The sequence below is a fragment of the Fukomys damarensis genome, unplaced genomic scaffold (genome assembly GCF_012274545.1).
Source record: "Fukomys damarensis isolate Sample0158 unplaced genomic scaffold, DMR_v1.0_HiC HiC_scaffold_27, whole genome shotgun sequence".
NCBI lineage: Eukaryota > Metazoa > Chordata > Mammalia > Rodentia > Bathyergidae > Fukomys > Fukomys damarensis.
The window spans coordinates 24,640,926-24,663,807 of record NW_022900939.1 but is presented as its reverse complement, the minus strand read 5'-3'; the positions used below and the strand labels follow the sequence as shown (position 1 = coordinate 24,663,807).

The window sequence follows — 22,882 nt, the reverse complement described above, 5'->3', positions numbered from 1 at the left end:
TCCCCCTCTCCCCCTTCTTGGATTATGCCCAGTTCTCTGTGGATTTTGAGGGGCCATGAAAGGAAGAACCTTGATTCTCACACTTTTCTACCCTCCACATTGTCTTTGTGAAATTTCCAAGGTAGCTCTTGATGGTTTTGGAATAAGGTTCTGGTGCCAGCTTTGTCCCAGTGTGCTAGAGTGATGGTGCTGGATTTTCTGACAGTAGCAGATTGGGATGCAAATCGGGAGTTAGATGAGGTTCTGTTTTATATTGAGAAATAAGTTGCATACCAAGCAATCTACCTATTTACAATTGTGTGGCTTTCATTAAACTCAGAGTTACGTGTTCATCACCACAGTCGAGTATTTTCATTACCCCAAAAAGAGACTCCACATCCCTTTGTTCACCCTCAGATCACTCCTCAGCCCTGGTTAACCACTATTCTGGATATTTCATATAAATGTGATCATACAACATGTAGTCCTTTGTTCACTTAATGTTGTCATAATTTTTCCCGTACTGTGTATCAGTCCTTCACTTCTTTTTCCTTCCAGTTAATATTCCATATTTATCTGTTCTTCAAATGTTAGACATTTGAGTTGTTTCTACTTTTTGGCTTTTAAGGGTTATGCTGAACGTAATCGTGCAGATTTTTGTATGGATATGTCTTCATTCCTCTTGAGTATATTTTTATGAATGAAATTGCTGGATCACATTGTCTGTTGTTTAGTACCTTGAGGAATGTATGTACAAGTCTTCATACAGCCATGCTTTCTTCTGAACCATACACTTTTTGTATTATGCTTGTATACCTGTTCAGAACTTCTGCTTCTTCATGCCCTTGTGTAAGCTGTAGGGTATCCAAGGAGAAGAGCAGAGCAAGACACATTGCTGCCTTTCTCTTATTCAGCCTTTCTGGTCACTCACTGTACAAGGATTCATTAAGTATCCACCGTAGTCCAGTCCATTTAGGTGCTAGGGTGCATTGTGAAAAAGGGATGTATGCTGGCCTTTTTAGACTTCCCACTAGGAGATACAACAAATGTTAGCCAGACCTGGTGGCACACACCTATAATCCCAACCCTTGGAAGGCGAAGGCAGAAGGATTGCCACAGGTCAAGGCCAGCCTGGATATAGACTCCAAAGCCAATCTGAACTATAGCAGACCCCGTCTAAATCAGTCAATCAACCAATAAAATAAAACAAAATACAAAATATAAATTGTAAAGGTTAACATAAAGCATTGGGTAGTGACGTTGATGGCTTTGAAGCACTTCTATCTCTGCTGCTCCTGGGACTCTGGTGTAAAATGTTCTTGCAGTGTGAATAGAGGATATTGAGAGGCTTGATCACCCACCAAGGCAGTGGTGCTGCTGGTTCACTAATGAGAGATTGGTAGTGCTGTGATGGAACAGCTCTGGTCCTAACCTCTGATGCCAACGTGATCTTGGAACTGGACCTTATGCTGTCCTCTTTTGTAGTGAAGACTGGCTGTCCCGACCTCCCTTCTTTTTTGTCCTCTGCCTTATGATTCTTTGCATGTTTCCCAGCCCCTCAGAGTCTCCTCCTGTACCCCAACCTCTTGCATTTTTTGTGAAGTCAAGGGCAGAGACTTTAGGGCACTAGAAGGACAGCATGTAAGGGCATGTCTGTTTCCACCTGCAGCCCACCTTGGGACACCTTGATTCCAAGCCCAGCAGTAAGTCCAACATGCTGCGGGGCCGCAACTCGGCCACCTCTGCTGATGAGCAGCCCCATATTGGCAACTACCGGCTCCTCAAGACCATTGGCAAGGGTAACTTCGCCAAGGTGAAGTTGGCCAGGCACATCCTGACTGGGAAAGAGGTGAGCACTGGTGTTGGGGGCTTGGCAGCAGCTCCTGTCATGTTGGCATTCTAGCAGGTAATGGTGAAACAGCTACTATAGTCAACCTCTTGTTTCTCAGACCAAAATTAGATTGGATAGGGTACTGATAACTATGAGTTAAACTGGATACAGTGGTGCATACCTGTAATCCCAGATATTCAGGAGGCTGAGGCAGGAGGATTCCAAGTTCAAGGCCAGCTTAGGTAACTTAGCAAGATCCTATCCAAAGATTTTTTTAAATTTTTTTTAAAGACTGGGGCCAGTCATGGTGATGCATGCCTGTAATCCAGCACTGGAGATGCTGAGGCAGGAAAATCACTGCAAGATTGAGGCCAGCCTGGACTACATAGTGAGTTCAAGGCCAGCCTGAACTACATAGTGAGACCCTGTCTCAATCCCCAGTCATTAGGGTGGGGATGTTGCTTGGGTACTCCAATGGGATTGGGGGTGGGAAGCTGATGGATGAAAAAGAATATGATATGGAAAGGAGGAAATAGGGAAGTGCTGGGTTTAGCCTGATCAAAATGATCTTGGGCTGTTTTTGTCTTATGTTTAGGTAGCTGTGAAGATCATTGACAAGACTCAACTGAACTCTTCCAGCCTTCAGAAAGTAAGCACCAGCACCTACTGTCCTGTTCTCAGCTTCTCTCAGGGCTCAATGAACTCTTGACCCTACCTGGCCATTCCACTGTTACTCCCAGCCCCTAAGGCTTTGGCTGCATCCCCTATGGATTCCCTGAGTGATCTGCCATAGAAACTCGCTCTTCTGAATCCCCTCCACCCCTTCCAGCTTACTTGGTCTGTCTGTCTGACCTACTTCCTGTGTCTTGCATTTGTCTCGAAACCATTTCATTCCCTGCCTCTTTCTTCCTACTTCTTCCTAAGTGGCCAGAAGGTGCCACCGGACACACACAGCTGTTTTTTGTTTTAACATATAGCCATTTTATCATCACCAGCCCTACACAGAAACACATGTTTATAAAAGGTACAAGATCCCAATGATGAAAGTAACTATACTGTATACCTAAAATGTACCCATAAACTCAATGAGAAAGAAAAGAAATCACATGTTTCTAGCATTACTAGAAACACATATAGCTAAACCAGGACCTGGAATGATCCAGGGGAATGGCTCTAGAACTACAGGAATAAGGAGGCAAAGGAGCCTGCTACTAATTCTGTGCCAGCTGCTTTTCAGAGTGAATATGGAGAGTGCAGATTTTAGAAGTTAAACTCTAGTTCTGTCTCTGACAGAACACACACCTTAAGGATAGGTACTCCCAGTTTTTCTTCTTATTTCTAGTCTCTCGTCTAGATGTAGTGACAGAAGATAACTAGGCAAGGTTGAACTTTGCTTTCCCTACTATTTAACAGTAGGAAGCTAAAATCTTTCTTAGTGGGTAATGGAACCCCAAAGTAAGAATACAAACTCTGTGCCCAGGGAACAAAAAAAATTTGGTAGGAGCAAGAAGAGAAAGGAAGACTTTCATTTGCAGAAGGGGGGACAGCCTGCCAGTGGCTAGTTGTTGTGAAACTAGAAACTGTCTGCCTCTCTTCCCATCTTGGGCTTCAGCAGTTTGGAGAAGTAGGAGGCTCCTATATGGCTCCGACAAAGCTGTCCTCTTCAGGTACAGCAGACTTTTTTGGGTCCTCCTACTGCAGTTGACTCTTACTCATATTTTCCAACAAAGATCTAGCTCTTTTCGTCTTGTGGCCAATGGAATTTTTCTCTTTGTAAGCACATTGTGGCATTTGAGGGGCGGAGGAGGGCTCCATGTTAGATGAAGTGATGTCCTTCCAGGAGGAAGGTGTTCGTGGATAGAGCAAGTGGAGTAAGTTCCCGGATATTGACAGCTAAAACCAAGGTATTCCCTATTTTTTTTTCACTCCTGGGGTCTTAGGTTCGGTGATACACACCTGTAATCCCAGCTCCTCAGGATACAGAGACAGAAAGATTTTTAAATTCTAGGCCAGCCTGAGCAATTTACCAAGACCCTGTCTCAAAATTTACAAAGGGTTAGGGGTGTAACTCAGAGTGCTTGTCTAGCATGCCTCAGGTTCAATCCCAAATGCCATAACAAAAAAGTGTGTGTGGGGGGTCTTTGGTTCAAAGAGAGCATTGCTGTCATCACTAGGGCTTCCCCTCTTTCAGCTTTCTGAGAGAGAGGAAAGGAGGGCTACTTTTTATATTGCCTCCTGCTTCATAAAAGTAGAAGCCAGTGTTTGTGAACTATTGATCTTTGGAGCATTGTAGCCTACCATTATATTCATCAGTCTTGACCAAACAATTTCATTCCCTGCCTCTTCCTACTTCTTCCTAAGTGGCCAGACGGTGCCACTGGACACACACAGCTGTTTTTTGTTTTAACATATAGCCATCTTAAAAGCCTTTTAATACATTTTGTTAACAAAGCCAGTCTAATTATGGCCAAATTACTGTTTAACGTTGATCCTAACAGTGATTCCTAAAGGATGAATGTTGAAGAAGCTAGTCCTTTTCAGGTTCTAGGTGAGCCTGGAAAACTTTAATCTCTCCCAGGAGAATGCTACTTCTAGGTCAAATAGTCACCTTTGGAGCCATACCCTGGCCACAGACTGTGGGCCTGATTTCGTTTTGTTTTGTTTTGTTTTTTTGAGACAGGGTCTCATTTTGTAGTTGAGACTGACCTGGAACTCAGGTTGTAGCCCAGGCTGGTCTCGAACTCACAGCGATCCTCCTGCCTCAGCCTCCTGAGTGCTGGGATTACAGGCGTGTACCACCACACCCGGTGCTGTGGGCCTGATTTCAGTGCTGCTGCCTGTTCTGGCCCTGTGGTGATGGCCAGAGTTTTTTGCTTCTTCATCCATCATGCTGGGCTGGGGATGTGGCTCAGTGGTAGAATGGTAGAGTGCTTATCTAGCATGCATGAACCCCTGGTTTCTATTCCAAGCTTGCTGTGTGTGTGTGTACTCATTCATACATACACATACACATATATGGGCCAAGGAAGGAAGCAAGAACAACTTGGAACCCAACAAGGGGAGCTAAGGTTAGACTCCTGAAGATTAGAAAACCTTTCCAGTTCATAAAAACTCTGGCACTTCATTAATGTGGAAAAAATACTTATCTGGGTGTGATTATACCTGTACTGCCAGCACTCAGAAGGCTGAGATAGGCAGATCACCTCAAGTTCAAGGCCAGCCTGAACTACAGAGTGAGACCCTGTCTCAAAAAACAACAAAAAAATTTTTTTCACTTTACTTTTTAAATTATATCCTGAATGAGGGCTCTAGACACTGCTTCACCCCCCCCATAAAGCAACAACAAAATAAACAACAGCAAGTTCTGTTCTTTGTACAAGTGCTAAGGCCTACAAAACCCCCACCTCCAGTTCTCTGGCCCCTGCAGGGGGAAGGAGTTCATTTCTGTCATCTTTCTTTATGGAAATGTATGGTTTGGAGCCCCTGATTTTGTTTCACAAAGAGAGAGTGAGTGTGTGGAGGTGGATTTGATTAAAATTGGCATAGGCTATATATAGGAGTGGCTTCTTCTGTCACCATCCTGGAGGCCCAGGAGAGAAAGACCTGTACCCCAGTGTAGGCCTTCTGACTTTAGTAAAGTCAGAAAATAATGGGTGCCCCCTTCAGATCCTCCTCCCACCCCCTCACCAGACCATCTAGAGTATGTTTGGTCACTAAATTGGGGAAAGAACTCAGATGCTCAGTAGTCACTCCACAGACTCACACTCTCTCCTGTGAAGGCTCCCAACCAGAACCCTGCTCTTTTGGGGAAGGAGGTGGGGAAGAGGGGTCACTGGCTCCTCTGATGCTGAGGAAGCCTTGGGTAGGAAGTCAGCAGAATCCAGCTCTCCTCCATTTCTGCTAGTGTCTTTCCCCTGCCTTGAACCTGTGGGAGGACTACAAAGAGCTGGACAACTGCCCTATTTCTTATCTCTGCCTTGATTGGAGTTTGATGTCTTTTCGGTTTTAAAAAAATGTCCTAGCAGGGGCTCTGAAGGGACCTGAGGGGAGTAAGTTCAGCAAGCATGACCCCTGGTGTTTTCTTTTCCAGCTGTTCCGTGAAGTAAGAATAATGAAGGTTTTGAATCATCCTAACATAGGTGAGATGCAGTTGCCACTCCTTCCTTCCTCCCCCCACAGCAGGGCTCCAAGTGGCAGCATGTAGGCCTTCTCCCCAGCTCATTGGCCTTCAGACTCTGCAGTCCTTGAGGGTGTCAAGGATGCCTCTGGGGAGGCTCACCTCAAAGTCCAGCTCTTTTCCTGGCACACTGGGCTGCCCTTGGTAATCAGCTGGTATGAGAGGAGCCTGGGGATAGGGGGAACATGATAGTGGGAATATTCATCACTAGGATGCCCTGGACATGTTGGGCTATGCATACAGCCCCTGATTTCCCATCTGACTCCTGGCTTGGCTTTCTCTCTTGTAGTTAAGTTATTTGAGGTGATTGAGACTGAGAAGACGCTCTACCTTGTCATGGAGTACGCCAGTGGTGGTAGGTGTGAAATGCCTCTTCCTCTTGTGCCCCTTCTCTCCCCAGCCCTCTGCCAGCTGTCACCACCTTCCCATCTCTTGCAGGAGAAGTGTTTGATTACCTAGTGGCTCATGGCAGGATGAAAGAAAAAGAGGCTCGAGCCAAATTCCGCCAGGTGGGTGTGCCTCCCTCCATAGGGTATGGGCCAACCTCTGCCTTTTAGGGTTCAGCATACAAGGAGAAGCCGCCCAGCTATAAGTGTCCTTAGGAGGGTATGTTGGGGCTCTGTTTTTCTGTGTGGCAACTTAGATTTAGTTCATGAGATTGCAGCTCCATGAACTCCCATGGCCAACTCTTTGGCACCCTTGGGCTGACCCTTCTTCCTTCCTTTCAGATAGTGTCTGCTGTCCAGTACTGTCACCAGAAGTTCATTGTTCATAGAGACCTAAAGGTGAGGCGTGTTCTGACCTTCTGTGTCCTTGAGTGGGGTTGAGTGCTCCCCTCTGTCCTGCATAATATAGCCATCAACAGCCATTAGTCTCTGTATTCAGGAAAGTCTCACCTTTTTTTTTTCCACAATGACCAGGAAGCCCCTAGGAATGCTGATAGAGGCCTTACACCTGGACTCAGACTCCCATTGCAGCGACCCACAGGGGGCCTCTGCCCTTTTCCATGCTTCCAGGTGTGACAGGAACACTCCAGGCTTTCCTGACCCTTCAGGCAGTCTGGCAGCTAACCTGGCAGCTGACTGAGGGAAGAATGTGAGCATTCCACATTTGTAGCACACTGATTTACAGGCATATCCACACACCTGTCACCAAGCTACCCTGGTTAGAGACGGCTTTTGCATCTCCTGTCCACTAAGTCCTTGTAGACATGACCAGGAAACTGGGGCCTGACTCAGAAGCTTTGCTCAGCTCCCAAGGTCTCTAGGCCTGTAGATCCCAGATCCATGGATGCCTGTGGGTATGGTCTGCAGGTCTTCCTCCTACCCATCCTTTCATGCTGACTAAGCCCTGCCCTGGAGTTGGTGGAGAAAGTTGTGAGGCTGAAGATAACTATCCATTGGTTTCCCCATTCACCTTGCCTCCTACCTGCCCAGTGTATCAGTGCAACCCACTTGATGTCCTGACACTTGGTGGGGTTTTTGTTTGTTTTTTGAGACAAGGTGTTGCTATGTATGTAGTTCAGGCTGCCATTGAACTCACTTTGTAGCCCAAGCTAACCTTGAACTTGTGATCCTCCTACTTTAGCCTCCCCAAGTACTGGGATTGCAGGCATGTGCCACCATGGCCAGCTATCCTGACATTTTTTTATCTTATCCTCCAGGCAGAAAACCTGCTCTTGGATGCTGATATGAACATCAAGATTGCGGACTTTGGCTTCAGCAATGAATTTACCTTTGGGAACAAGCTGGATACCTTCTGTGGCAGTCCCCCTTATGCTGCCCCAGAACTGTTCCAGGGCAAGAAGTATGATGGCCCTGAGGTGGATGTGTGGAGCCTGGGAGTCATCCTCTACACCCTGGTCAGCGGATCCCTGCCTTTTGATGGACAGAACCTCAAGGTGGAGTGAAATACAGGCTTAGATAATTTTTATTACTTCCATTTCCTCTTGGCCTCTGGTCTTATCCCTGACCTCCCATCTTTACCACCTGTTTATATTTTTCCCAAGCCAGATCTTTAGAGCAGGCTGCTAAAGTAGCAGCAGTTAATGTCTCCTACCCATAGGAATCAGCCTCAGTTCCTGTCTTGAGAGGTGGGATCAATAGTTTTGCTCACCCCTGAAGGCATTCAGGTTTGTAGGCTTCCGATTGGTCAAGTGAGGGTGTAATTTCAGTGCCTTTCTGCGGAGGCACCTTGACCCAGGCTGTCTGCTTTCTACCATATTTCACTTATGTCTGTTTAGACAGTCTTCAGGATACTGGATACTAGGTTTCTTCTCTTGGCCTTGGGGTGATTTAAATTTTCTAACCACAGGAGCTACGGGAGCGGGTACTGAGGGGGAAATACCGTATTCCATTCTACATGTCCACGGACTGTGAAAACCTGCTTAAGAAATTTCTCATTCTTAATCCCAGCAAGAGAGGCACTTTAGAGGTGAGCGGCCTAGAGCCTAACTGGTTGAAGGTCTTGGGGTTCCCACAGAAAACTTCAAGACGAGTTTCCTTCGCCTCTATCCTTTTTCCCTTCTCTTTGCTCCCCAGCAAATTATGAAAGACCGGTGGATGAATGTGGGGCATGAAGATGATGAACTAAAGCCTTATGTGGAGCCACTCCCTGACTACAAGGATCCCCGGCGAACAGGTGAGGCTGTGCTGGGCCAAAGGCTGTGCTGACCTGCCTTGGAGTTAAGACCAGCCTTAACTGTGTGTCCTTTGTGCAGAGTTGATGGTGTCCATGGGCTACACACGGGAAGAGATCCAGGACTCACTGGTGGGCCAGAGGTACAACGAGGTGATGGCTACCTATCTGCTCCTGGGCTACAAGAGTTCTGAGGTGTGTGTTTCCTGCCCCATTCTTTGAGTGGGATTTTCTGGCTGCAGGGAGCACTTCGGCTTCTCAGATCCCTAGAGAGCAGTGCCCATTTCCAAGTAGAATGGCCTCTGCCAACCAACTTGAACCAGCTGTGGTGTCTGAGGCCTTTCACTGAGCTCCCTCAGTGAGTGAGATAAAAAGATGGGAGGCCTAAACATGGGTCCAGGTTCCATAGGAGTGAATTGAGATAGCCTGTCCTGTGTTGACTGGAATGGGTCTGTATCATCTGGCTGGCAGTTCTGTGTTGAGCTAGATATATTTTCATCTGTATCTGGAAGTGTATGTCTGTGGGTTTGTGCATGTCTCTGTGTCTTATGTGAAGCTTTGGTCTTTTTGTCTGGGTCTGTATTTCTGTGTGCGTGTATATCTGTCCAGAGATTTGATGATCTGCCCATTTGGGTTTGGTTCATTACCTGTGAATGCCCACGTGCACTCCTCTGGTGATGGTGGGCTCCCTTTTAGTTCCCACATTAGCCTGCTTAAGAGATGTCTGGTGGCACCTAGTCGGGGTCCAGATTGCTCTAATATGGGTGGGATGACTCTTGCGTCTGATTGTATATTTGTGTCTCTGAGTGTATGCATGCTTGTCTGAGGACAGGATGTCTATGGGGCATGTCTTTGGCTATATTTGCTTCTGTGTGTGGCAGGGTGAAGATGAACATGGCTTAGGTGTGTATCAGTCTTTTGGAGTAATGTGACCTGTGAGCCTGGAATATATATATCAGGGAAGGCAGTATATAAGTATATGTGGTCCAGGGATTTAGCTCAGTAGCACCCCACCTGCCATGAAAGCTCAAGGTCCAGAGTTCTATCCCTGGTACCCACCCCCCCAAAGTGTATATATAAGTAGGTTTACCTGGAGGGATCTCTACATGACTCTTGCCCATGTTTTTGTTGCTGTTTGTTTGTTTTTGTTGGTTGTTGTTGTTGGTTGTTGTTGTTTGTTTTAGACAGGGTCTCACTATGTAGTTTAGGTTAGCCTGGAACTCACTATATACCTCAGGCTGACCTTGAACTTGCAGTGATTTTCCCACCATAGCTTCCTGAGTGCTGGGATTACAGGCATGCATTACCACTCGAGGCTCTTACCCTACTTTGGTGCCATATTTTCTGTTACTGCAGCTGGAAGGTGACACCATCACCTTGAAGCCCCGGCCTTCAGCTGACCTGACCAATAGCAGTGCCCCATCCCCATCCCACAAAGTACAGCGCAGTGTCTCAGCCAACCCCAAGCAGCGACGCTTCAGTGACCAGGGTACGTGGTTTGGGGAATCACCCCTCTTCAGAGTGTACAGGTTTGCAGGGCTCTAGGTGACAGCTGAGTTTTAGTCCTGGTTCAAACACTTATTAGTAGCAAGTGGGCAAGTCACTAACTTCTGCATCTCTGTGAAATGGGGGTTTGTGATAAGAGAGTGCCATTTATAGAGTTGGGCACTCAGCCTTATCTATCTCACCTCTGGCCCCACAGCTGGCCCAGCCATTCCCACCTCTAATTCCTACTCTAAGAAGACTCAGAGTAACAACACAGAAAATAAACGGCCTGAGGAGGACCGGGAGGCAGGGCGGAAGGCCAGCAGCACTGCCAAAGTGCCTGCCAGCCCCCTGCCCGGCCTGGAGAGGAAGAAGACAACTCCTACCCCCTCCACGGTGAGCCATAGCCTCCACCCAGGCCCAGGGCCTCTTCCTGTCCTCTGTCCTTTCTGTGTTGGGCCTCCCCTCCCCAGGCCACTCTTTTAATCCAGTTTCTGGACCTCTGGCTTCCACTTTTGCTTACTGTAGAAAACCCAGCCTCCTGGAGGAAGAACACAATCCTTTTTAGAACCTGCCACTGTCTGCTTGAGGGAAAGAGGGAGGGAAGCTGTTCCCTGGCCCTGGGGTAGAGATGACTGGAGAACCCCCAGCTTCCTGTGAGACAGCTCTTGCCTTCACTCCCTCACAGAACAGCGTCCTCTCCACCAGCACAAACAGAAGCAGGAACTCCCCGCTTTTGGAGAGGACCAGCCTCGGCCAGGCCTCCATCCAGAACGGCAAAGACAGGTGAGCAGCTGGGCCACCTGCCACACTTGTGTGCCTCCTCTTACAGTGGTGAGGTTGTATCTGTCAGCATCACAGGTTTCCCCTTCCTTTTCTCCAGAGCACTGCCCTGCTCCCTGGAGTCTTGTCCTGGCTCTGTTCAGTCTGGCCGTCCACCTTCCCTTCCCCTGCTCCACGCCATCCCTCTCCCCTGTCCTCTGACTGCTCCTGCTTTTTGCTGAGGGTGGGACTCCAGGCGTCACTTCAGTGACCTTCCTGCTTGGTTGCGGCCAGGCCTGGAGCAATGTCTTCTAGGTTCCTAAGGCTTTGTCTCTGAGGGTCCCAGCTCAGTGCAGAATCATGAGTGTCCATCTGAGAGGAGATGCACATTGAGGGGACTCCAGTTGTGTTGAGAGCAAAGTTTCCCACTCTGACAACAGATTTCATGGTGTATCACATCCTGGTTCTGCCTCCTCTGAGCTTAATGAAAGTTTCCCCATAGCAACACATTGCTTTTTCTGTAGAAGAAGCATCCCTGTTCGGAGAATTCCTAGAAGAGCAGTACAACTGGAGGCAGTGGCCTCCTGTCAGCTTTCCCTCATTTTGGTTCTCTCTTCCCAGGTTCTGGCTTACCTTACTGCTTCCTCGCCCTGCCCTCTACTTCCTATCTCTCCATCCTCAGCTCTGACCTGCAGCCTGCTAATGCTCCCAGCCCTGGCCCTGGCCCCGCCCTTGCTTCCTAACTAACGCAGGCTCCTACCTCACTCACCCCCTAACCTGGGCCTCTCCACTGCTTTTGTCTCCTAGCCTAACCATGCCAGGGTCCCGGGCCTCCACGGCTTCTGCTTCTGCCGCAGTCTCTGCGGCCCGGCCCCGCCAGCACCAGAAATCCATGTCGGCCTCCGTGCACCCCAACAAGTCCTCTGGGCTGCCCCCCACGGAGAGTAACTGTGAGGTGCCGCGGCCCAGGCAAGTGTGCTGGGGCAGCTGGTGCACCTGCTGCCCTCAGCCCGCCCTCCCCCTTCCCCAGCAAGTTCTTCCCATCTTGGGGGCTTGTTCCCTTGTAATTTTAGTCACAAGAAATGGCTTTATTACCTGCAGCTAGGAAGTAGAGGGCACAAAAAATAGCATTAATGCCCCTCTTTTCCTTCAATTCTCCCTTTCAGAACAGGTATGCAGGAAGCTATCCTGAAGCTCCAAAGGGAAACCTTTTTGTTGTGAATCTCAATCCTTGAGGATTGGTCCTCATTGTCCCCTTGAAGGTCCAGGGAGCCAGCTCTCTCCAGCCTGTACTGTTCTCACACGTGGTCCTGCCTTGTCTTCCCTCCTCTCTCCCCAGACCGTTTCCCCCACTTCCACAAGTCTCTGCCTCACTGCTGTCCTCAGTGGTCACTCCCATCTTTCTGTGTACTCTGTGATGCCTGCCTCTTCCCTAGCATCTTCCCCTCCCCTTCCCCACCACGGGGTGTTCAAGTGCTCAGTGGTGATGGCTTCCCTGAACCTGACACATTCCCTTGCCCCCACCTCTTTTCTCACAGCACAGCCCCCCAGCGTGTCCCTGTCGCTTCCCCCTCTGCCCACAACATCAGCAGCAGTGGTGGAGCCCCAGACCGAACTAATTTCCCCCGGGGTGTGTCCAGTCGAAGCACCTTCCACGCTGGGCAGCTCCGACAGGTGCGGGACCAGCAGAATTTGCCCTACGGTGTGACCCCAGCCTCTCCCTCTGGCCACAGCCAGGGCCGGCGGGGTGCCTCTGGGAGCATCTTCAGCAAGTTCACCTCCAAGTTTGTCCGCAGGTGAGCAGGAAACTTATGGCAGAGAGGCTGAGGCCAAGCCTTTCTATTCGCATGGGAGGGGTGGGGTAGGGCCACCAGAACTGGGATTGGGTCCTAGGGTTAGAAGAAGTCTCAGGAGTCTAAGAATTGGGTCATTGTCAACACCTTATGTGCCCAAAGCCCATCCTTTAAGTCCTCTCCGCAACTCTTCACAGGCACCCTTTATTCTCTGGCCCCAAGCAGATGGGCGATGCCGCCTCCTCTCTAGGGGAGTGTGAACTCAGATGCTAAAATAAAAGCCCCCCCCCTTCTTTCCTGGGTTCCCATGGAAACTTATATTTGGTGACGCAGCTGCAAAGTCATGAGGCATGAGCCAGGCTGGGCTGACAAGCAAAAATTTTCCTGGTCTCTTGCCCCCTTTGACTTCCTTTCTGCCCATGGTGGCCTACGCAGCAGCCCTGATTTACTTGTGCCTTCCAGTGTAGATGTGGGTGGGGATCTTTTCCTTAGGCTTTTCTCACCTGAAGCCCCAGCTACCAGAGAGGGACTGCTGGAGGTGCATCTGGCCTTGGGATGCTCTCTGTGTTCTTCCTGCTCACCTCTCCCCATCTTGGAGTTACAGCTAAGGGAGTGGTGGGGGCTTTTGAGAGAGCAGACCTCCCTGCCCTTCTGAAATAGCCAAAGCCACTGGCCAGCATGCTGTAGGGTGTAACTGTGAGGGCTGCTGAGAGGGTAGGAGCAGACCCAAAGTACAGTACAGAACTCTAGTCTCGCTGAGCGGCTCTTCCAAAACTGGGCACCCCTTGAACCTGAGAAGCCCACTCCCTACCTGCTTATCCACATATTGTCTTGTTGGGTTTTTTTTATTTCTTTTTTTATTTGTCTTTTTTGTTTGTTTGTTTTTTTAGAAATCTGTCTTTCAGGTTTGCCAGAAGGTAGGCGTTGAGCCCGCTGTGTGTGTGTATTTGTGTGTGTCTGTCCTGTGTCTGTGTCCTGCCTCCAACATTAACCCCCCTTTTCTGGCTCTTGCTCTCCCTCCATCTGCTAACAGTCTGTGTGGCCTTCCTTTCTGCCATCTTAAAGGGATGAAGACTGCTCGGAGTGGACCTGGGCTCCAGGCCACCTTCCCCACCCGTTTAGACAGTCAGGGCTGGGAACACATGGCCTTGTAAGGGGCCTTCCTTGGGCAAGGGTATACCGGTCCTCCAACAAGAGGAGACCTTTTCAGGGACTCTCCCTTTAAGATTGTCTCCTCTCACCTGCCCTAGGTTTTGGTCACCAGTGTTGGGCTCCTTTTCTGGCCCTTTCCCTCTTGTGTGCATGTGCTATGAGGAGGTCTATAAGGGTTAAAAGTGCATATGGGATGGTCTCATTTGGGGTCCCCCTGGCTTGCTGAACTTTGGGGCTATGTGATCTCTTCCTCCTGGCCTCTGAGATGGCAGGACTTCGGAGGTGCCACAGAGACATTGGGGTCCCCCAAGCTAAAGTCTGACTCTTCCAGGCCCTGGAGCTTTGCCTCATGAGTAGGACACAGCACCCCCTTCTGGCAGCTCCTGCAGAACCGGCCCAGCCTGCCCTGCCCCAGCAACCTGCTCCAGCGGCATCTGGATGAGTCACCTCCCTCCTCCAGGATGCTTCCTCCGCATATGGCCTGTTCCTGCCAAAGAGCCAGGATCTGGATAATCCTCCAAGCCCTGGCAGAACAACGGGAGATCCTCACCCTCCCTTAGGCATCTCCCTCCTAGACCAGCTCTTACTTTTTTCAGTGCTGGCCTTGTCTTCCTCTCTGCACGCCTGGCTGGGCCAAATACCAAGCCACACTGAGGGCCAGGTTGGGAACACAGGTTTGCCAGAGAGGCACACTGGTGGCCCAACTAAGGGGAGAACTGGCTAGATGAGGTCTTCAGGCCTTCAGGACCTCTGTTCCTCCCCCAGGTCACTGCATGGCTGGTGGGGCCGGCTCTGCAGGGGCTCGGAGAGAGCAGCCAGGGCTCCTTCCCTTGCACAGCCAGGCCCTGATCACATCGCGCTTGTTGGTATCCATGTGTCTGTATGTCTTTGTGTTCCTTCTCTATGTGCTGCTGCTGCTCTCTCTCCTTCCTCACATCCCTCACTCCCTTTATAGCCCTCAGTTTCCCAGCTCCGGGCACCCATCTCTGGGTAGGAGCTGCAGAAGCCGCTCAGCAGGGCCAGACCTCTTCCCTTCTCCCCAAGGCATCTGCCTGGCCCCTGTATGAGCAGTGGGCCTGGCAGGCCTGAGTTAGGGGATTTTTAAGAGTGGGTAGCAACTGCTTTTCCAGTTTGGCCAAAGATGCCCAGCCCAAAGTGTCTATCATGCAGCTCCAGTACTCAGCACTCTGGGCCTCCTAAGAGAGGCTTGTGTATTCTCCAGATCCTCCCCAACAGAGACCCAAAACCTCATTCCAGAAGCATTCTTTCTGCAGCCCTGGTGCAGTGGTATAAGGGACCCACTCCCAGCCTCCCTCCCCAGTAGAGAGCAGGAGCCTGGCTCTGGGCTGGAGGGAGAGCTGCTCATACTGGGCCTGTGATGGGGACTTGTGCCTGCACAGCCACACCCCTCCCTCCCCCAGCAGCAGCTTCTTCTCCTGGGACAGATCTCTGGGAGTGTGGGGAGGGACAGGCTCCCTGTTGGAAGGGATGGTCGAGCTGCTGGTGTAAGGTGCTGCAGAGCCACGCTGGCCTGTAGGTGACGGGCAAGTTGCCTTTGGGCTTGGGTTCTGCCCACCCACTGGTGTCACCTCCCCAGACCCACCTCACCTGGGCCTGTGGTGGCGTTAGGAGCGAGAGATCCCAGCACTAAACTCTCCCTCGCTCTGTTTTTTGAGGAACCTGAATGAACCTGAAAGCAAAGACCGAGTGGAGACGCTCAGGTGAGAGGGCCGGAGCCAGCACTGGCCCTGCCCAAGACACCGGGCTTGTCACAAGCCTCCTACTCCTCTCCTTCTGCCACTTGGCTTGTCCTCTGGTGGTTCTGCCCTGTCCCCCACCCTCTTGGGGCCTTCCTTTCCTCAGAGAATTTCCCTTTTCCAGACCCAGTGCAGTAGTTTTGGGCCCTTATCCTCAGATCCTAGATACTCTGGAGATTGTAGCCCTGGGTTGGGCGGTTGGGCCACTGGTTCCTGCCCCTTGGCTACCTCTACTCTCTGTGCATCAGCTGCTTTTTAGAGGGATAGTGTGTGCTCAGTGTGGATAAATGCATTTGTTTCTCACCTCACCACCCCCCTTTCTAAGGCGAGAACCAATAACAGCATGGAGCTGTCACCCCCACCCCACCCCTGCTGGCTTCTCCTCATCCCCACTATCTGGAGAAATAGGGCCAGAGGGCTGCCTGCCCTTCTTGCCCCCCTTGCTGCCCCTTTGACCATGGTCAAACTGCTCCCTCTTCCAGCTCGCTGCCGTGTGCTCTCTCACTCTCTGGTCTCAGGGTCTGTCTGCCAGGGTGGCGCTCCTGTGGGTGGGGTGCTTCCACCTGTTGCCTGATGCCCACCTCTGCCCTCTCCACAGACCTCACATGGTGGGCAGTGGAGGCAACGACAAAGAAAAAGAAGAATTTCGGGAGGCCAAGCCACGCTCACTGCGCTTTACATGGAGTATGAAGACCACCAGCTCCATGGAGCCCAATGAGATGATGCGGGAGATCCGCAAGGTGCTGGATGCAAACAGCTGTCAGAGCGAGCTGCACGAGAAGTACATGCTGCTGTGCGTGCACGGCACGCCGGGCCATGAGAACTTCGTGCAGTGGGAGATGGAGGTGTGCAAACTGCCGCGGCTGTCACTCAACGGTGTTCGGTTTAAGAGGATATCAGGCACCTCCATGGCCTTCAAAAACATTGCCTCCAAAATAGCCAATGAGCTGAAGCTTTAACAGGCTGCCCGGAGGGGGGCGGCAGAGGCAGGCCAGCTGGACTCGGCTGCTGGGGCTGGCCACTGCGCCCCACCTGGGCGAGACTGCAGCAATGGATCGGTGTGTCTCCCTGCTGGCACTTGTCCCCACCCTGGCCCTTCTCCGTTTTTTTCTTCCATGTATGTGGAGGACAGGAGATGGCTCTCCTCCACCTCACATTCACCCTGGCCCAGAAAGTCCCCCTTCCCCTCTCTCTCCCACAGGAGGCAAAGGAGGGGGAGGGGGCAGGGGGGGCAGGGCTCCCCCTCGGTACTGCGGTTGCACAGAGTATTTCGCCTAAACCAAGAAATTTTTTATTACCAAAAAGAAAAAAGAAAAAAAAAAAATCCCAGCGGCCACTTTTCCTCCCTGCCCCATTGGGACAGATGGGACTGGATCTGTGGGGTTTCCCGGGAGGGTGGCTCAGGGCTGGAACACTCTCAGGCAAGAGTGGTGGAGTTCCCTGGCAGGCCCTCCGCCAGGCCCACTTTGGGCTTCTCCCCTCTCCTCCCCTTCTTTCCCTCTAAGCAAACCACCAGAGGTGGCCTTCCCCTGCCCCCATGTCCCTGGGCTGCGGGCCTGGGGGCCAGGGGCCAGGCGGGGGTGCTGCGTAGCCCTGGAGAGGGTGGGGCTGCGGTGGGGGCCCTGGCCTCCCTCACACTGTATCCTCTGCCCTTCCTTCCCCAGAGCTGGGCATTTCCTTCCACAAGCTGCTGTGGGGACGTTTATTCCCCTCCTCAAAAGTCTGTGCCATCTTCTCCCGTCCCTCCTGCTAGGAGGGCTGACCCAGGGCTGGGGGGGGAGGGGACTGCAGGGCAGATGGGCTCTTCAGGCCCGGGCCACTTGGGCTGCTGCTCTTCTCTGAACAGGACGCTGGGCTTCTCCATTCTGGGAGAGCCTTTGTCTGAAAGCACAGTTCCCTCCACCGTCCCTCCTCCCCACTGCTTCCCCTTCATTGGCATTAATCTGGGCACCAGCTCGTCCATAGCAGTGACTTCCCACACCACTCTCATCTCTCGGCCTTGCCTTTTTTTCCTGACACTGTCGCCCCTCCTCTCAGGAGACTGCCCAGGGCCTCCAAGGCCACCTGGCGGAAGGCTGGATTGGGCGGCAGGGCTGGGAGCATCTGCTCCCCCCCAGTAGGGTGGGGGACAGATGGGTGAAGTGACTCCCCGCTTGCTAACCTCCTCGGCCAGTGTGGGAGTGGGTGGCTATGGGCGCTTGGCTGGTGGCGGCCACTGCATCCCTTAATTTATTTCTCTGCTCTTTCAGTTCTTGAGAAATTGAGGGAGGGGGGTCCTACAGAGGCTGCCCCTGCTCTCACTTGAGTTGTACATTTTTTTGTGATGGGTTTTATTTTTTATTTTATTATTTTATTATTTTTTTGATTTATGATGACTCCACCCCTGTTCATCACCCCCAGTCCCAGGCCAGGCTCAGTGACAACTCGGGCCCTTGGGTCCCAGGAAGGGGCCTCGCCAACCACAGCCCTCCTGCTCCCTCCTCCCAACTGTGGCTCCGGCTCAGACCAAGGGCTCCCCCTCCCTCCCTCCCTCTTCCCCCTTCCTGCCCTGCGGAACAGCCCGGGTGCTCTGAGGGGACCAGGAGGGCATCGCTTGGCTCCTGAAGGGGGGTGGAGGCCAGGGGCACCCAAGCAAGGTGGCCCCTCCCCACCTAGCCCCTCCTTCCCTGCACTTAGTTTCTTCTCTGGATCAAACACGTACGTAATAAAGAGAATGTTTGGAATCTGAGCTGCCTCCTTGGTTTCTTCTCCCTGCCCCACTGGAACCCAGTCCCCCTTGGGCAAGATGTGGCCCAGCCTGCCTTGCAGGAGAGAAGTGGTTTCTGGCTGGGGCCTGGGGAGCAGCCAGGGCTGGGAAGGCCTGCTCCCTCCCACCTCAGAACAGGAAAGGGAAAGAAGACTGGGCAAGCTTAAGAGGTTGTATTTATTTATTTTTAAAAAAACATTGAAAAATAGACCCATGTCTGCATAAGTTCCCAATCCCCCTTCAAGCTTGGGGAGGAAGGGCAAGTGGGCACACTCAGGTCCTCAGAGTTGCCACCTGAAGACAGGCTTCCTGTGCAACCTGTGCTGCTGTCGGCCCCCAAGGAACCTGCCCACCTCTCCCATCCCTTCCCACTTCACCCCAGTCTTATTGCTAAAAGGGAGGGCAAGGGGAACAAGGACAGTCACCCCAAACTGTCCTCCTCCCAACCCCCACACTAAGGTCACTACCTCCTACACACACAGGGCCCAAAGGCCAAGCCCCCAGAGACAGGGAGGCAGCCATTCCAGTCCCAGCCAGGAAGCAGCCCTCAGGCCAGCACAGAAGGCCCTTTGAACCCCAGCCCCTGGCTAGGGGGAAGACAGCCCAGCTGCCAGGAATACACACAGCACCCTCAGCTCCAGGCTGTGCTAACTGGCAGCTCTAGGTCTTTGAAAGACCTGGCAAGAGCCCTAGTGGCTTGTCAGTGACCCCAAAGATACCCAAGGGTGTCCACCAAAGAGGCTCAGGTGCTTCTGGGTGGTGTGGTGCAGGAGCCCAGGGCTCAGAGTGAGGGTGCTGGATGCTCCAGGGAGGCTCCAATCAGGGTGGGTGGGGGCTGAGGGCCTGGGCGAGCACTGTGGCGGGAGGCAGCCAAAGCAGGGCGGATGAGAGGTGGTGGGGGCTGGTTGGGGGCCAGCCGGGGCTGCAGGAAGCGGCCCTGCTGTAGTGGGGGTGGCTGGCGAAGCAGAGTAGGAGCTGTGGGCAGAGGTGGTCTCAGAAGTGGGGGTGGCTGAGACAGTGAGGTGGGCAGTGGAGGGGGTGGTGGTGCAGGGGGGACTGATCGAGGCACAGATGTTGAGACAGATGTAATCTGGACCTGAGGGAAGAGACAAAAAGTGCCTATGTATCTATCTATCCTTAGGCTTTAGGTGATGCCTCTCTTCTCTGAGGGCTTTTGCTCACCCCTTCTTACCTCATCATCTTCCTCTAGGGCTGGCGCTGGCAAGGGAGCCCCTCTCCTAGCCTCTTCCATGGGAACTGGGGCTCCAGGGGCCCCAGGGGCCCCATCCTGCTCAGCTTCCCATTCCTGAAGCACCTCCTCCAGATTGAAGCGTCGCCGGTAGCTCACAAAGAATGTCTTCACCTGGGTCAGAGTCTTGTTCCCAATCACCTCTGCAATAGCCCCAAAGTCTTTGCCATATCTACGGATGGCTGCAAGGGTCAAGAGGGCAGCAGTGTGAACATCCCTCAGGGCTAGTTTACTTCCCTCCACCGTCTGCTCCTTAGAGGGTAAGAGACATTCCAGGGGTCCTCTGTTCTCTCATATGGTCTGACCCACCTTGCACAGCCAAAAGCTGCTCATCTGTGGTCCAGCGGGAGTTGAACTTGGTATTGGCCTAGAGAGCAAGGAATATGAGTAACCGTTTAAACATATGGAAATGGAATTTCTGATCCCTATGCAGAACTCCTTCTATTCTGCCTCCAGAGAAAACCCCTTCTGCATCCAAACCTGCAGCTCAGCCTTACCTCAGGGGGGCGAAGTGGGTCAATGCCACCCTCCAGGGCTTGGCGGAGGCTGCTGTTGGTCTGCTTCATGCTCTGCACCTGGAGAAGCGAAGGGAAGATCAGACTCCATCCCTAGGAGGTCACCCCCACTCCCACCCCCTCCTCGCCAGGGCCCCACCTCCCCAACAAAGCTCTCTGACACCACCATCCAGCTCATTCCTCCATCACAACCACTTGGTAGGGGAGATGCTGTGGTCCTTTCTCCCTGTTTGAAACCCACTTTTTTAACAAGGTCCAGAGAAGAACACCAATCCCAGAGATGAGGCAAAACCAGGCTTGGCCCCTGCACCCTTAAAACTTGGCTGCCCTTAAAACAGTTCCTTGGAGCCGACAGCTCACAATGTACACCTCCTCTTTTCTTGAGCACCCACCTGGCGCTTGAGAGAGATGAGCTGGGAGTCAAGACCACGGAGTGTGAGGTTGGCAAGATCTGGGCTCCCTGACACTGCAGTGAGGCCCTCAGGGCTCAGGTACATGCCCTTAGGTGGGCGTCGCCGGGTTCGCAGTGGGTGGTGGCGGTACTGAGACACCTGAACCTCTTTCTTTCCTGGACCCGGGCGTGCATTCAAGGGCCGGGAGGGCAGAGGCTGCAGGGAAAGGAGGGAGTACATGATGCAGAGTCCAAGGACAGGCAGCTGATCAGGTGGAGCGGAGCCAGTCGATACCTCACCTCTCTCTTGGGGTCTCCAGCATCTGGCTCTCCCTCACTCACAGCTCCTCGTCCCTCTTCAACCTCATCGCTGCCGACACAGGGGCCAGGGAGGGAATGAGGCAAGGACAGGCTAGCAACACTGCCTACCCCCACCTGGTGCTGACCTGTGCCCCTACCTGTCTTCCTTGTCCTTTCGGCCACCCAGGCGCCGTGCCTGTCTGTCCATCACGCTAGTCCGGCTGCGGGTTTTCTTCCAAGAGTAGTAATACTTCACCAGGCTGGGAATCAGCTTGTCTGGCAGCTAGGGAGGCAAGGCCAGAGTGGAGATCCACCCAAGACTCTGGGTCCCAGGCAGCTGGTAGAGACAACGGGCTGAGGAGCTCTGAGGTTCTGGGCAAGGGGCTTTACCATCTGCTGGATCCGCTGGAAGCACTTGCCATGGAAGCCAAAGGCCTGCTCAAACAGCACTTTGTCCTCCACAGTCCACTCGTCAGGGAATGGGGTGAAGTTGGCCAGGTCGGCCAGGGACTTCTCCACATCATGCTTATGCCAGAGGAGCATGCCCAGTGCCTGGCCGAGCACACGAGAGCAACTCAGGCCCTGCCACTCTAGCACCATCCCATCCCTACCCCAAAATGCCCATCCGGCTGGCCCTGGCTCACCTGCTCTATGTTATAACCATGCTTCTCCTTGGCCATTGCAATGTACTTGTCAACTGCAGGTGGGAGGAGCAAAGTCTTGGACGAGGTTATGGCTCCCAACCCAGACCTCCTGTCCAGAGAGGGGTAACCCCCACGGGCAAAACCCCTGACCCTCAGTCCCGGGGCAAGGCTGAACCTCATGCGTCAACCTCCGACTCCTGCTTTTTTCCTTCCTTTTTTTAAACAGGGTCTTACCACATTGCCCAGGACTGTTTCAAACTCCTAGGCTTAAGAGATCCCCCTGCCTCAATCTCCCAAGTAGCTAGGACTACAGGTGTGTGTCACAAGCACTCAGCTTACAACACACTTCTGAGAAGAGCTGGTCTCTGGAGGAGATGAAGCCAAGCCCCCACCTCCCAAGGCTAAGCCTGAACCCGGGGCCCACCCCACTCACGCTTGGCATCTGACACACAGTGGTTGGGTGACCACACCAGCATCCCCTTCAGCTCCTTGTTACTGTATCGCGCCGGGCTCTCTGAAGGCCAAACAACATGAGGGAAGAACTGAGATCAGCCTGGTGGCGCCAGCCTGGACCCAAGGCCAGAGGGCAGCAGAGGAACCGGGCTTGGGAGGTGAGGCCCAGAGGGGAAGGAGAGGCAGAGACCCAGACGGGAAGGCAGAGCAGGAAAAGTAACCATGCCCACCCAGGCCACCCACCTCGCCCAGCCGCCTGTCCTTCCAGCAGGAGCCAGCCAAGGGCTCCCCAGGTGAGGCTGCAGGCCAAGCCATCGCCCTCTACCCCTCCCTTCGCCGCCTGTCCTGCCACTCACCAGGCTTGCACTCTGGAATTACAGCCTGGTAATTGGTTCCAACGCGGATCATGCTGTCTGTGGAGCCAGGAGGCAGTCAGTACTCCAGGGAGGGAGGGAGGGCAGAAGGATGGGGGGGCTAGAGTTCTCCTTCCTGACCACTGAGGGCCCCCACCTTACAGAGGGCTCACTTTCACCTTTCTTCCCTATATACCCGCTGCCTCAGAGGGGACTGGAAGAGGGAAAAGACCCTGTCCAGTCACGACCAGGGCACGGGGGTGGAAGGGTGAGGGTGGGGGACTGGGACACAACGACCAGGGGACAGTTTTAGAGCCCAGGCCAAAGCAGAGCCTTTTGTTCTGACTGAGGGCATGGAGGGCAGCCCCTAAGACCTGGACCACAGCCTTCAGGAACCCTGGGCTCCTCCCCGCCACATGAGTCTCGGGCTCTGTGTGAAGATGTCTTTCCAGCCCCTGCCACTGCCAGACCTCAGTCCCCTAAAGGTGGCAAGGTAATGACGGACCTAAAGGAGACACGCCTAGGTCCCTCAGCGACCGAGGGCAGGGCGGGGGCGGGCAGGACTGCCTCCATGGCAGCAAGGGGCCCAGGCGGCAGCCCCAGGATTGATGGAGCAGCAAGGCAGAGGCTCCGATCCCGGACAGGCAGGAACCTTCGG

General features: G+C 52.7%; 2 protein-coding genes across 9 annotated transcripts in view; one reads left to right on the top strand and one right to left on the bottom strand.

The window, feature by feature from the left end:
- Positions 1 to 16,543, top strand: part of Mark2 (microtubule affinity regulating kinase 2) — a 59,658-nt gene extending 43,115 nt beyond the window's left edge. For 3 of the 8 annotated variants that reach the window (XM_010636112.3, XM_010636118.3, XM_010636119.3), the window contains exons 2-19: positions 1,649 to 1,828; positions 2,406 to 2,459; positions 5,901 to 5,949; positions 6,277 to 6,342; positions 6,426 to 6,496; positions 6,716 to 6,772; positions 7,651 to 7,887; positions 8,301 to 8,420; positions 8,528 to 8,627; positions 8,707 to 8,819; positions 9,981 to 10,113; positions 10,327 to 10,505; positions 10,798 to 10,895; positions 11,679 to 11,840; positions 12,410 to 12,667; positions 13,555 to 13,581; positions 15,493 to 15,537; positions 16,172 to 16,543. In XM_010636112.3, the coding sequence (XP_010634414.2) occupies positions 1,694 to 1,828; positions 2,406 to 2,459; positions 5,901 to 5,949; positions 6,277 to 6,342; positions 6,426 to 6,496; positions 6,716 to 6,772; positions 7,651 to 7,887; positions 8,301 to 8,420; positions 8,528 to 8,627; positions 8,707 to 8,819; positions 9,981 to 10,113; positions 10,327 to 10,505; positions 10,798 to 10,895; positions 11,679 to 11,840; positions 12,410 to 12,667; positions 13,555 to 13,581; positions 15,493 to 15,537; positions 16,172 to 16,532 (2,265 nt within the window). In that variant the 5' untranslated portion in view covers positions 1,649 to 1,693 and the 3' untranslated portion in view covers positions 16,533 to 16,543. The remainder of the gene's footprint in view (positions 1 to 1,648; positions 1,829 to 2,405; positions 2,460 to 5,900; positions 5,950 to 6,276; positions 6,343 to 6,425; positions 6,497 to 6,715; positions 6,773 to 7,650; positions 7,888 to 8,300; positions 8,421 to 8,527; positions 8,628 to 8,706; positions 8,820 to 9,980; positions 10,114 to 10,326; positions 10,506 to 10,797; positions 10,896 to 11,678; positions 11,841 to 12,409; positions 12,668 to 13,554; positions 13,582 to 15,492; positions 15,538 to 16,171) is intronic. The other 5 variants (XM_010636115.3, XM_033756855.1, XM_010636113.3 and 2 more) reach the window with 5 other exon arrangements.
- Positions 16,544 to 18,995: 2,452 nt separating this feature from the next.
- On the bottom strand, positions 18,996 to 22,871 carry Rcor2 (REST corepressor 2). Its single transcript, XM_010636110.2, has 12 exons — positions 22,730 to 22,871; positions 22,228 to 22,284; positions 21,852 to 21,932; positions 21,419 to 21,471; positions 21,165 to 21,326; positions 20,933 to 21,057; positions 20,775 to 20,844; positions 20,476 to 20,691; positions 20,066 to 20,143; positions 19,878 to 19,935; positions 19,512 to 19,750; positions 18,996 to 19,415 (listed from the first exon to the last, which is right to left on the bottom strand). The coding sequence occupies exons 2-12, from the start codon at positions 22,277 to 22,279 to the stop codon at positions 19,101 to 19,103; spliced, it is 1,449 nt and encodes a 482-aa protein (XP_010634412.1). The 5' UTR covers positions 22,280 to 22,284; positions 22,730 to 22,871; the 3' UTR covers positions 18,996 to 19,100.
- Between the last annotated feature and the right edge of the window lie 11 nt (positions 22,872 to 22,882).